Source organism: Daucus carota, chromosome 7 (genome assembly GCF_001625215.2).
Source record: "Daucus carota subsp. sativus chromosome 7, DH1 v3.0, whole genome shotgun sequence".
NCBI classification, from domain to species: Eukaryota; Viridiplantae; Streptophyta; class Magnoliopsida; order Apiales; family Apiaceae; genus Daucus; species Daucus carota.
The window spans coordinates 14,479,700-14,493,926 of record NC_030387.2 but is presented as its reverse complement, the minus strand read 5'-3'; the positions used below and the strand labels follow the sequence as shown (position 1 = coordinate 14,493,926).

The window sequence follows — 14,227 nt, the reverse complement described above, 5'->3', positions numbered from 1 at the left end:
ATTAAAACCCAGGGGTTTTCAATTAAACCGCTACTTCGCCTCCTACCTGCATTAACATTTGAAAAGGAATTTACTTGTTACGCAAAATATAAACTTGACAATAGTTATCACAGATGTTCGCAACAAAACAGGGGTACATAGCAAAGTTTATATAGTAATTTTCACTAGACGATAAAATTATATCTACTGTATAGTGTAATCAGTCCTGAACATCTCCGATTCATTTCAACAAAAGTACTAAAAGAGTTTCAAGTATACTGCAGTATTCAGTTTATTTTTTGTTCTGCACTAGTAATTACGCTACATAAAGCTTACGAAAGCCATTGAAAAGCCATTGCTACTGCACACATACCAAATATAGTACAAGTACATAATTCTTGTGAGGCACCTTAGCTTTATTAGCTATATCTACCGTTCCTTGCTCTTGGCCATGCATCCCAGCGCTCTTATCCTGTACATCGAGAATTCATATTATCAAGATTCACTAACGGGACATTTGTCATCCTACAAAAAAAATCCTATACTTGTACGTATGTCGCTCACTGAACAAAATATATCATTTGTCTTACAAATATTTGTCCTACTAGCAAAGCTTTAATAGTCAAGCGATCAAATTAATGCAATAATCTAAAATTCATAACATCGGCAGCGCATCCCTATTGTCATGCATACCTTTCAGCTGCGGTCTGCCTCCCGAGATATCTCGTTGTCGCCGCAATTCACCTCTGCCGTCCGTTTGCCCCCACCCTGAAATTTGTGAAAAGGGACAACATTGTACATTCTTTAACTCTGTAGATAGTACTTAATTGGACATGGTCATATATTCCCAAGTCCCATAAACAAGACACTCTCCGTGCTTCTTTGACTTTGGTATATTTTAATGAGTTATTTAATCCAAGTACCTAGGTTGAATAGGAGACAAGACCGCATTTTTCATATATTTCACAAATATCATATGTCTTGCACATTTGTAATTGCTATTGTACACATACCAAATTCAGTATAAGTACACAACTCTTGTGAGGTACCTTGTGTTTATTAGCTATATGTACCGTTCCTTGCTCCTACCCCTGCATCCCAACGCTCTTATCCTGAAAAGCAAGAATTCATATTGTCAAGATTCGCTAATGGGACATTTGTCATCCTGCCAAAAAAAAATCCGTACGCTTATATGTATTTTGCTCACAGAATAAATTATATCAATTGTCCTGCAAGTATTTTTCCTACTAGCAGAACTTTATTAGTCAAGGAATTAAAATACTGCAATAATCTACTATACACAACATTAGTAGTGTAGCTCTATTTTCATGCATACCTTTGCCGCCTCACGAGATATCTGGCTATTGCCGCAAGTCACATCTGCTGTCCTGTTGCCCCCATCCTGAAAGTTGTGAAAAGTAAGAATATTTGAAACTTGTTTTTTTGGTACAACACCACCAGTTATGAAGAAAAGGCAGATGCTTAGTTGAAATGTATGTCTTTCAGCTGCTGCTGCTATAATAGAAGACGCTTACCACGTCTCTGCCGCTGTCCTTGACATCACATCTCTGCTAGTACCCAAATACTCTTTATTTGCCACTACATTCCTCAACATTTGTACTTCTTCGAGTAAATCCCCTATATTAACCTGGAAAAAAATACAAAAATGTTAATTCATGAACAAAAAAAAGGAGACTATAAACCAAAGTATCCAATTTCTAAAAGATTGGCATTATATTTATTTTGTGGAGCATAGCATCTCCATCTCTGATCCCTCTTCCTCATTTACAATGCCAGACATTTCATTACCACACCCATCCTCGACATAAACATCGTCCCCCCTCCCCCCGACAAGCTGTCAGGCACCACCATATCGCTCATGGTCAAGTCAAGTCCTCCGTCACTAGCACCCTTTGTCTATTAAAAGATGAAAAATATAAGCATTGAAATTTCTATTTCAAAATTTGAAAGCGATACTACATCTAACCTCCTGCACATTGTTCTGCTCAGATTGCAGTCCTCGACCTAAAGCAAGGAATAAACTCAGTATATGCGATTTCACTTGTGAATTGTTGCTTAAAAAGCCTACCATAAAAAACTACCTTAATAATTTTCAGTCTGTTGAAATAAGCGGTCTTGAAAATCTTAAAAAACTATCGTCCCTCACAAATTGATCAGGCATACATACTACTACTTTTTCTTAAAAGTCCAGTCTGGCAAAAGTTTCAGACCATTCACAATGCATAACAGACACTAAATCACATTATCATGTAGCACATACATTTGTCCCTCACATTTTCACAATTAACCATTAATCAGGAAGGCCTTACATCACACGAATTAACACCCGAGAATGTCATTCAATCTCTTGTCTGTCCAAACTCAAAAAAAATCAATTGGCCCTAATCAAACCGCTTTATTGAAATGGGTATCACAGTTAAACATAGAGCAACACATATCCTACTCCGATCAAACTAAAAAACCGACATGCAGAACACAAGCAAAACATTAACTAAGATAAGGCAAATGTGCAGTACCTGGACTGAATCTCGACTTGGTCGTCATTTGTTCTGCACTGGTTTCTACAAGACAAGTCAACAACAATTTAAAGTGCTCCGAAGATCAAAGAAAATGCCCGATTCTGCGCTTGATTCGTAACGGCGGATTAGCAGGAGAGTTGATTGCGAGATTTGCTATACCTCTCAATTCGATCGGGAACTACGGAACTGTATACACCCACTATATATTTTCCTTTTTTGTTTTAAAAACTGTTAAATAAAATGTAAACACGGGGATAATATGGACCGCTGGATTTGTTTCCATCCGGTGGCTCCAAGAGGGGACTTCAATACTCCACATTTTTTTATCTCCCATAGAACTCCACTATATATACATATAATATTAAAATAAGCAAGTCGGGTTCGGGTATTTCCGATCAATCCGAAAATAATCTGATTTTTTCAGATAAAATTTCACCCGATCCGAAAGTCTAAAATCACATCCCTAATTCATATTTTTTGAAATTTTTTTTGCATCGTATTTTTTTGCTGGGAGATGACTTATTTCGGACAACCCCCCCTCCCCCCACACAAATGTCTAATATTACGGAGTATCTAAATTGAAGTCTATATGACGGACTATCTAAATTGAATCACAGTATCTAACGGCCGACCTAACCAAGACCCTCCTAGGACTCCCAATAACCTTTCAGTTTTTCTTTCATTCTGAAATGTTCTGGCACATAACACGTGTACGGCAGCGCCTAGCTCCTTCACCTACGTTCTTCATGGGGTAGGTCCCCCGGATCTCCCAAGACAAAACAAAAGCGAGTATCTTTCATTACACAAAATTGGTCCACACTCAACTCATTAACCATGTCTTGTACTATCTAACTTCCCTTACATCTATCAGTGTTTCCTATGTATATACCTCTTCTGGATCTTTCCTTATTCTTCATATTTTCTTACCATATATATGTATCTTCTCCCCTCACATATTCTTACATGTGAACTGCCCATAACTCATCCACCAAATTGTCAACACTCCTCAACTTTCAAATCTCTGCTTGTTTTTGGTCTTCATTCACAGTGTCAACTCAGATCAACCAAAACAAACTTAAACCAAAAAATAAAAGATGAACCCTTTGATTTATAAGGGAAAAATCCCCACGAGTCCAATGATTTCAAGAACCCAATCTCACTCACCAAGGCCATCTTTTTCAAACTACAGGCCTATTCATTGTTTTAATCAAGAAAACCCCATGAACACAAAACCCAAGATTTCCCAGCTCACAAGTCCAAAAGTGATTAGTAATAGCCACACCCTTTCAAGCAAGGGGAACAAGAAAGTGGTGGTTGTGGCAAAGGAAGAGTGTTGTGATATGAGGAGTCAACAAATGATGATATTGTGTGCATTTGGGTATTGGGTTCAGGGTTTTAGGTGTTTTCCTTGGCTGGCTCTTAACTTTCATATGGCTCATTATCTTAATCTTCATCCATCCACATTGCAGCTTGTGCAGAACACTAGTAATCTTCCAATGGTGGCAAAGCCTCTGTATGGGATCTTGTCTGATGCTTTGTACATTGGAGGGGCACATCGAATACCTTATATTTCTATTGGAGGTAACTAGTTTTTTCCTTTGAAATATCTGTTTTATTATATTTGTGTATTTTTGGAACACTTGATCATTTTCAGTCTACAAGGATTAAGGTCACACATGTTATATATAGATTTATGTTTATTTTACTAATTTCCTGTGAGGCTGTGAATATGTGATTACCAGACTTAATAATAAGTTTATTTCAGAAATATCTGCAAGCTGACTAATTGAGTATTTTGTTAGAAATGGTTTAGCCTTTTACGGATTCATAGTCTCTAATTTTTGGAAATGGTTGTAAGTTTTCTTTCGTTGTTCAATTCGTCAAATTGTAAATGCTGGATAAATTTTCAGAAAATTATTTAAGTAAGTTACCGTATAAACTGTTTCATTAATTAACATTAAATCAATTGCCTTTGTAATAGACTGGGAATAGTTTCATGGGATCATAAGGTGATTAAGTTTAACTTCCGCCAGAAGTAGGCTATAGATGTAGAGTATAAAAGGTAACTGAAAATTTGGGTTTCATGTATCTAAGCTAATTGTGAAACTTTACTTGTATCAATAAAAGTATTATTGGGGTTTAGAGCAAGCAACAACCTTTGAGTGATACTATTCCCTACCTCTTTTCTTTAATGTCTTGGAAGTAGGAAATCTTGTCTCATGCTTCTGATCTGGTTTATTGTAAATCTAGTCAAACAACTTGGAAGCAATAATATATTTATATTAATGCAAACATGATAAACGTGGAGTTCAGAAAATTATGCTCTAGGACTGGATGTCCAGACAATTAAAATACTACTATAAATTTATGATTTGCACAGTTATATGCTTGAATATTATTTTATTCACTTTCAAATAAAGTTCATGATTAGCAAGTGCACAATTACTGTAATTTAAGATGAATACAATGCTATTTAGTTCTTCTGCAGGTCTTGTCCTGGGGTTCATTGGCATTGATCCCGGTTGCTGGTAAAGCCCTTCCGATACTCATGGCATGTGTTCTATTTAGTAACCTCGGAGCATCAATTACGGAGGTTGCGAAGGATGCTCTTGTTGCAGAATATGGCGTGAAGAACAAAATGGCCGGTCTTCAATCTTACGCATTTATGGCCTTAGCCTGCGGTGGTATCCTAGGAAACTTACTAGGTGGATATTCGTTGTTAAGACTACCACCAAGATCCATGTGTCTAGTCTTTGCAGGTTTTCTCTCCTTGCAACTGACAATTTCTATAGCCACTAGAGAAGAGTCTCTTGGTCTCGAAAAACCAATAAATCAATCTTTGATGAGTAAGCCAGTTTTGCGGACTTTTAAGGAACAGTATTCTGATCTAGTTGTTGCAATTAGCGAGAAGAATATTTCTCGCCCTCTTATATGGATTGTAGCTTCAATCTGTCTAGTTCCTATCTTGTCAGGCTCCGTCTTTTGCTATCAAACACAGTGCCTAAACCTTAACCCTTCGATTATTGGAATGTCGCGTGTGACTAGTCAAATTATACTTCTATCTGCGACCGTTCTATATGGTCGCTTCTGGAGAAATGTTCCTTTGAGAAAACTGATTGGAATGGTGCAGAGTTTGTATGCGACCTCTCTCTTTCTGGACCTCGCATTAGTAAACCAGTTCAATCTTAAGTTTGGAATTTCGAACGAAATCTTCACTCTTTGTTTTTCTGGCATCACAGAAGCTATTGCACAGTTTAAGCTCTTGCCATTTCAAATGCTTATTGCAAGTCTAGCTCCCCCTGGTTGCGAAGGGTCGCTAATGTCATTCATGGCCTCAGCAGTCTGTTTATCTTCAATAGTTGGTGGGTTCCTTGGTGTTGGTCTGGCTTCGATTCTGGGGATAACATTAGACAATTACTCTAACTTGTCTTCAGGAATCATTATACAGTTCATTGCAGCATTAGTGTCATTACAATGGCTATATTATGTTCCTGTTTCACAACCTAGTGGTGAACAGGGATGGAAGAAAGGCAGAATTCAGCGTACACGAAAGAGTGGGAGGATGGTGTTTAATTCAGTTGACGAGTACAGAAGAGAACGAAGGTCTGGATACCGGAATAAGAGGCTGCTTCAGGAATAAATCATCTCCGGGAAAATGTATAAAACAATTGTACATAAGAGCTTAGGCGGTGGTTACTCTGTGTTTGTTTAGGTGAATGTGTATTTTGTAATCAGGCACGGTGCAGTTTGTGTAAATTTCACACGAAAGGATAAGACTATTCTGATTGTAGTTGTAGATCACACTCATATTTTCAACAGTTTGTGTAAATACACGAAAGGATGAGACTTTTCTGATTGTAGCTGTAGATCACATTCAAATTTTTAAGAGTTCTTTAGTATATTACTAATAATTAGAAGTCACTGTAACAGTTAGAGCTAAAGCTGAAAATGGTGCAACATTAAGTGGCAGCAAGTTTTTGTTGCTGGTATTTGCCTCGCTATTCTCCACTTTCTGAAATTTCAGGGGCAAATTGCAAATAATAACCACAGGTCTAATTACAGCTTTACACAAATTGCTGACGCATGAATATAAAGATATGAAGTTTATGCATGGATTAGTGAATGTACACAAGTGAAATAGTGAACTAAACAAACTTGTTTTGATGCTATAACAATTGAGTGTAGTGGTTGATAAAAACAAGTCTATGAATCTTTTGTAACAAGTTCTGTCCTAAAAGTATTCTCCACCGATTAAGTCCGATTCACGTTTTTTACAACACTTACTAAGAAATAGAAGAATAGTACTAATAACTAGTAAGGTGTTTCTAAGCTCCCACAGTCCCACTCATACTTTTGTTCAACACAAAAGAGGTGTTTGTAATATATATATGTGAACAAATCAAACCCTAGTCCTGCCATATTTAACAACACAAGCTAACAGGAGAGGAAAGACAGAGATGCAAAACAGTGAAAGTATGAAACACAAACGATTTTATACTTCTCTTTTTATATGTTTTTATTTATTATTATATTATTTTATTATATATGCAATGTTATATTTACAAAAAAATTTATTGACTGAGTCATGACAGTAGAAATGGGAATAAAACTAATTAATTAATCTACCAATTTATAATTTTTTCGAGATTTTTTCGATAATTCTCAGAATGTTTAGAACAAAGGCAAAGTATTGTAACGATGCCGGAAATGTCATTCTCAATAAATAATAAATTTGTCGATCATGAAACTATTAATTTTTCTATATATTTTCAAAATTATTTTGTGAAACTTTCTTTATAATAATAGCATAGGATTCTAATTCTATCCTTGAAAGAAAAACCTTTGAATTTTACACGACAGAGCATGGAGTCAGTTAAAAACTAGAGTAAAAACACAAGCTTAGCTGCCGCCAGTTCCTGTTCTGTATCTAAGTATACTACAACTGCACGTCTGCAAGTACTAATCAATGGCTTCCTTTGCTATTTCTTCATCTTTTATCAATCAGGTTCATGCTACTAATTCATCATCTTTTATTTTATTTCACTTTTTTTTTCTGTCAACTTTGTTTGCTAATTATGTGCTTGATTATCATTTTGTGTACAGGAAGATGTGGGCTTTCGTTGTTTTACACCAAAGTGTTGCAAAAGAATTTCAAAGAGGATTGTGTCTGTTATGGCCCCTCAACAGTCTCAAAGAACCCCATCTACCACTGGCTCAGTTGGGTATTTTCTTGATTTTTTAATTTTTGTGTGTGTTGATTTTGTGTGTGCAGCATTTGTTTTATTTTGTGATGTTGTGAAATGGGTTGAATTTGTTGTGGTTTTTTTTAGGTTAAGACTGGAATGACTATGACAGAGAAGATATTGGCCAGAGCTTCTGAGAAATCCCAATTGAGGCCTGGTGAAAATGTGTGGGTTGATGTTGATATTTTGATGACTCATGATGTTTGTGGCCCTAGTTCTTTCGATGTTTTCAAGAAGGAGTTTGGACAGAACGCTAAGGTAATGTCACTTTTAGGAATTGTAAGATGTATTAGGCACTGTTTTGATTGGTTGATTATAATTATTTTTCACTCTTTGCTCATAATTACGAACTTCTGATGAAATTTCATGTTTTTAATACAGAAAAGGTATATGTCATCTTTCTTTTATTCACTTTTAGACCAAATATTTGGTAATATTGTACCAGAAACTTGATAAACTTACAAACCGGTGAAATTAATAACACTTGGTCGTTTTAACCTTCAAGTTGAGTTATTTTCATAGGTAGCATGTTGTAATGATCTTTCAGATTGAAGTTAATGCTGAGCGAGATGATGAAAGCTTTTATCATTTGCATTTGAGATATGGTGCTTTTGTGCAATTTCATATGAAAATATCATCTTCTCAAAATATAAGAACATTAAATGTTATTACAGTTAAAGATGTTCTTAAACAATTTTAGTTGTCACAAGACTATAAGAGAGTAATATGTTATTTATGTTGAGGTGATTTCTGTAGCTCATCACATAAGAGATACTAATAAACTGTTTTCATTGTCATGAAAAGATGTAATATTTCTGTTGATGACAGATCTATAACACATCAATATATTTGCCTTCAGTTCATATGAATTTACAAATTGAGTGCTTTGGATATGCAAAGGGAATTTTCGAACCAAGTCATAATGTATTTTTTCATTGAATGAGACCAAGTCTTCCACTCTTCATTATATGTATCATGAAAGTGCCCCATTCCGTACTAATGAATGTGGTTTTTGTCTTTCAACACTGTAGGTCTGGGACCGTGAGAAGATTGTTATTATACCTGATCACTACATATTTACCAAAGATGAGCGAGCTAATCGAAATGTTGATATCTTGAGAGATTATTGCACTGAGCAAGATATCAAGTATTTCTATGATATTAAAGATCTAGGCAATTTCAAGGTAGGGTTTTTCTATCATGATCTCAACTCCTAACACCTACTGTATTTTGCTAAATCTTTACCATAGCATCTAATGATCTGCAATTTGGATTTTGTTGTTATATTCCCTTTATGTTTTTTACAGGCTAACCCAGATTATAAGGGTGTATGCCATGTTGCTCTTGCTCAAGAAGGTCACTGCAGGCCTGGGGAGGTGTGCTTTCGACTGTTATATTTTCATTTAGAAAACTTACGGAATCCATTTACATGTAAAGTGGGAATGGTTGGTTTTGTTTTTATACATGCAGGTCCTGCTAGGAACAGATTCTCACACATGTACTGCAGGCGCATTTGGCCAGTTTGCAACCGGTATTGGTATTACTGATGCTGGTTTTGTACTGGGCACAGGAAAGCTTTTGCTTAAGGTTTCTGAATTTAAAACTCTTGGATTAGAGATTCATGCCTTTCTTTCTATTTTCTGCTCAATCAATTTTCTAATTATTGTACATTGTAACTGGCTAGCATTCTTGTGCCTGTAATCTATGAGTTTGCACCATCACTTTCCAGCTCAATAATAATAAATGAGAATTCTCACCACACAAAGTATTTATAAATTATGTTAATTTTAGGTTTGGGGGGGGGGGGGTTGTCTGATTTGAATTTTTACAGACTTGTCTGAACAACTCAAGCCTGAAGATGGACATCGTGCTTATGCCATATTATTTAGGTTCCGAGTGTAATCCCTCGGACTATCCCAGGTTTAATTGTTAGGTACACACTTGTTTTCATTTCTATGTAATTTACTCATGATTTTCATGTGTACTGAACTGGCAGGTACCGCCAACTTTGAGATTTGTTATGGATGGTGAAATGCCAGACTACTTGCTTGCCAAAGATTTGATTTTGCAAGTATGTTGAACTAGTTGCTTTGGCATATAGTTTGTTGTCTCACATTAATTTGAAAGAACTTTTATGTTGTTTATTCTATCTATGCATTCCAAAGTTCCTTCGGATTTATCGTTTCTGATTGATAGCTGAAGCACTTGTCGTCTTAAATATTAGATTATTGGTGAAATTTCCGTCTCTGGTGCAACTTATAAGTCAATGGAGTTTGTTGGATCTACTGTAGAAAGCTTAAGTGTAAGTCTTGCATGTACCATTTCATTGCTAAAAGTGGAATTATTTATTCTCATTGATGTTTTTCTTTTTATTTAAATTTAAAAGAAGTAATTTGCTTGGTATAATCCATGGTTTTGTTTTGTATACATTGTAAAGTGGCACAAATTCTGGGAAGAACGTAAGTTTCAGATTTGTCGATATTGGGTTTAGGATTTCTTCATTCATTTCCATCCAATCAAAAAAAAATTTCTTGTCATTGATTGGATTTCTTTCTAAATCTTGATGAATCGTCAGAGATAAAATAGCGTTTTTATCCATTTTATAAATTTTATGGTAATTCGTATTTCCAAGCTTAGTATTTATATTACTGTTATAATTTTTTAGAGATAATATCTGTATCTTTATCAGGCTTGTTATTTTTTGTATACTTTAAGATGGAGGAGAGGATGACTTTATGCAACATGGTTATTGAAGCTGGTGGGAAGAATGGCGTTATACCAGCTGATGCTACTACTTACAAATACCTTGAGGTTATTGTGGTGATCTTGTCTGTTTGATTTGCCTCCCTTTGCACACTATAATTCTTTGGCATCTATGAAATTTGCAGCAGCGATTAGTGAAGTGTACTGTTTTTGTTGAGTATCTGTACTACTATGTATGACTTAAATTTTTTCCATTTTTTCTATTGAATGGTACAGGACAAAACATCTTTGCCCTACGAACCACTTTACAGTGACGAGCAAGCAAGGTACTGAGTCAGTCCTTTCAGTTAGAGACCCTTTTTGTCCTCTGTTAGATTTTCTCCCCAGTAATGTTCTCCCAATAGGAGCACCAGAACTGATTACTGTTTCCTGCACAAAGTAATGAATTAATATCTCAGATATGAGTGTGATAAAAAGTTGGTCTCATGTATGCTGATATATGAATAATGAGAATGAGTGTACTTCTCTTTGGAGTTAGATTACTCTAGTGTTTTTTCCTCTTGTTGTTCTTAAGCTTTTACATTAACATTATTCTATTTTTACTTTAGAAATTGAAATATGTCTCTAAAATTTTCAGTTAACCTCTATTAATTCATCATAGTCAGTATAATACATCCCACATGTAATGTACATACTACATCGGAGTTTGATAAGTTAAATGTACAGCTTATGTATCAATTTCTTCTTATTGTTATGATTAGTGTGGGTAATTATCACTCTTATTCAGGTTATTAGGGTCGGTTCATTGGGTTTCTTCATATATGATGCATTCAATTGTTTGATAATAATAATCTTAACTGGATGATGATGAAGGAATTGCGGTATTCCAAATGTTTAGTTATCAAAAGATTTATCTCCTCTCTCTCTCTCTCTCACACACACACACACACACACACACAATTTCTTTTAACTATTTTAAATGGTTAATTCAGTGAACACTTTACCATATTTCTCTCCTGTAAAATTTTATGATATATACCTTATATGGCAGTTCTTATATTTCACAAAGAGGGAAACTAAGCAGAATATTGTACTATTCTTGTTTAATCAAAGCTTGTTTAACCTCACCTAATATGGTTGAGGACATTTTCTAAATAAATGGAACTATCTTTCTTCTGTGGGAGTACAAGAGGCACCCGTTTTTAATGATTACATATTTCCCTGCTAGTATATATTGTGACATGTGAATATGTTCTATTGGATGTTTGTGACCGTGTAATCGTGGGGTATTCTGATTTCTGTGATACTGTGATTTAAGCTGATGCTGTTTTCTACTTTATGAATTATTATCTTATTCGTGATTAGTTTCTTTTCTTCTCTTGCTTCATGGGGATATCATGACTTGTGAAATTCATTTTTTCTTAGATTTCTTTCCGAGTACAGATTTGATATCTCGAAGCTGGAGCCGCTGGTAGCAAAGGTGAGTGTGATTGTTGGCCAGATGTTCCTTTGGTGGTTGTAAATTATAAAAAAAAAACAACAATTTATGTTTGTTGACTCTAGGCATTTTGGAGCCCCCGCCCCGAAAAAGAAGAAGAAACGTCAGCATTAATGCATACATATATTGCTATGTGAAATTTTGAGAGCGATCCTCTGTCAGAAAAAGATTTTTCATATTGATTTAAAATAATATTACATTTAGAATGCTTCAGCAGTTGGCAGATTAATATTGTTGGTAATTTTTCCAGCCTCATTCACCTGATAATCGGGCATTAGCAAGAGAATGCAAAGATGTCAAAATCGACAGAGTTTACATTGGATCTTGTACTGGTGGAAAAACTGAGGATTTCATAGCTGCAGCCAAAGTTTTTCTAGCTTCAGTAAGACATGAGTTAACTTTCTGCTAAGTTTATTTAATAGTCTATACTCATGAATGTTTTAAGCTATATTACTAAATCTGTTATAATATCTTCTGTCTTATAAGTGGGATGAGTACATATTGAGTTCTCATAGAGAGAGTGATAAAGTAGCATGTTTCAGCATATATGTCCGAGCATCGTTACTCATGTTGTTTCAGATGATTTATGTTAGAATAAAGTTCAGATGACTACTAGTTTTCTTGACTAAATTTGTTATATTTTATTTTTTTGTTGGTGGGTGGAATATTTTGTAACATATTGCATCTTACGTACGTGTAACTCGAACTATTAGTGTTTGTCCAAGTATAAATATTTACATGTTCTTCTATAAGACCTTAAATTTAACAGAGCTTCTTTCCCAGTATTTGGTTTTAGAATCTCCTGGGAAGCTAATTTTTTTTTTTTTTTTTGTAATAACTGGCCTCAAATATGCGTGTGCAATCTATCTTTACTCCTTATGATTCGGTAGCTTACTGTCTGGGTTCTAACTTTTTGACGATTGAGTCAGCATTGGCTTGTTTGATGTATTTCTTCATAAATACACTAATTCTGAGTTTATTGAACTCTAATATTCTATAATTAATATCACATGCAGGGTAAAAAGGTGAAAGTTCCCACATTTTTGGTCCCTGCTACCCAGAAGGTATGTTCATGCTTTTGACGTTTTGTTTCCTTTTATATCGTGCAAGTCAATTGTATCTGGATTGAAATTGGTTACGGAAATCATATTTAGGTCTGGATAGACGTGTATAGCCTTCCAGTGCCAGGGTCTGGTGGGAAGACTTGTTCTCAGATTTTTGAAGAAGCAGGTTGCGATACGCCTGCAAGTCCTAATTGTGGTGCTTGTTTGGGTGGTCCAAAAGACACTTATGCACGCATGAATGAAGCGCAGGCAAGTTCCATATTTATCTTTATCTTTGAACTCCATAAAATCATGTTTTTATGTTATGGAGCTATTGACGACTTGTGCTAACTAAAGCATGGCTACTTTTTCTTAGAAGTTCTTGTAAAGATCCTGCACCCATAACTAATAATCTGATATTATTCTTTTGCAAAATAGTATGCTGTTGCATTTGCATTGATTCTCAACACTGTCATACAAGGGATTCTTTTTATATTCAGTATTTTTCATTGATTAAGCTCCATCTTCTGGTTATCCTCTATACTGTGATTGTTTTCAGATTTATCAGTTTCAAGGGATTTTTGATGCTAGAGTTTTATCATCTAATGGGATAACCATCTTCACTAAGTTACTACTTACTAGTGTGCAACTCCTTTTTTTTTTTTACGTGATACTGGATTGCAAGACACTTGTTGTCTTAATTGAAAATTTACACTTACAATAGTGAAATACATATATAAATTTTGTGTTATTGTAGGTCTGTGTCTCTACAACAAACAGGAATTTCCATGGTCGCATGGGTCACAAGGACGGTCAGATCTATCTAGCTTCTCCTTATACTGCTGCAGCATCAGCATTGACAGGCTATGTAGCTGATCCGAGAGAGTTTCTGCAGTAGGTTGCTGATGTGCATCTACAATGGTTAGTCAGGAACTTTTGTTTTATTAGTTTAGAGTATTGTAGATTATAACTGTCATTTCTGTTTGTGATAAGGTGATAAGAACACTGGCCATTGTAATATCTGAACTCTGAAATATTCAAGCTAAAAGCTTGGATAAAAGATATTTCTGTTAACCTTTTGTATTTCTCAATAAGATGAACAAGGAGCTGGTGTTGGTGTTATTAGAAATAATTCGAATGATCAGGTTTACGGCTTTCTTAAAAACTCCTGAAAAATCTGCATTATTTTTTATTTTTGTTTCTGCAAGCATAATACTGTAA

General features: G+C 35.1%; 2 protein-coding genes across 3 annotated transcripts; both read left to right on the top strand.

The window, feature by feature from the left end:
• Positions 1-3,238: 3,238 nt before the first annotated feature.
• LOC108193755 (probable folate-biopterin transporter 9, chloroplastic) lies at positions 3,239-6,379 on the top strand. 2 transcript variants are annotated; one of them, XM_017360567.2, is made up of 2 exons: positions 3,239-4,100; positions 4,997-6,379. In XM_017360567.2, the coding sequence occupies exons 1-2, from the start codon at positions 3,614-3,616 to the stop codon at positions 6,157-6,159; spliced, it is 1,650 nt and encodes a 549-aa protein (XP_017216056.1). In that variant the 5' UTR covers positions 3,239-3,613; the 3' UTR covers positions 6,160-6,379. The 2 variants fall into 2 exon arrangements, with proteins under 2 accessions (XP_017216056.1, XP_063937891.1); XM_064081821.1 differs by having other exon boundaries at positions 3,884-4,100; positions 5,008-6,379.
• Positions 6,380-7,315: 936 nt separating this feature from the next.
• Positions 7,316-14,128, top strand: LOC108196771 (3-isopropylmalate dehydratase large subunit, chloroplastic). The gene is made up of 15 exons (XM_017364205.2): positions 7,316-7,524; positions 7,623-7,736; positions 7,850-8,020; positions 8,794-8,946; positions 9,070-9,138; positions 9,233-9,349; positions 9,759-9,833; positions 9,987-10,064; positions 10,478-10,573; positions 10,742-10,791; positions 11,891-11,945; positions 12,214-12,345; positions 12,980-13,027; positions 13,118-13,276; positions 13,764-14,128. Exons 1-15 carry the CDS (start codon positions 7,486-7,488, stop codon positions 13,902-13,904), a joined length of 1,497 nt encoding a protein of 498 aa, XP_017219694.1. The 5' UTR covers positions 7,316-7,485; the 3' UTR covers positions 13,905-14,128.
• The last annotated feature ends 99 nt before the right edge of the window (positions 14,129-14,227 follow it).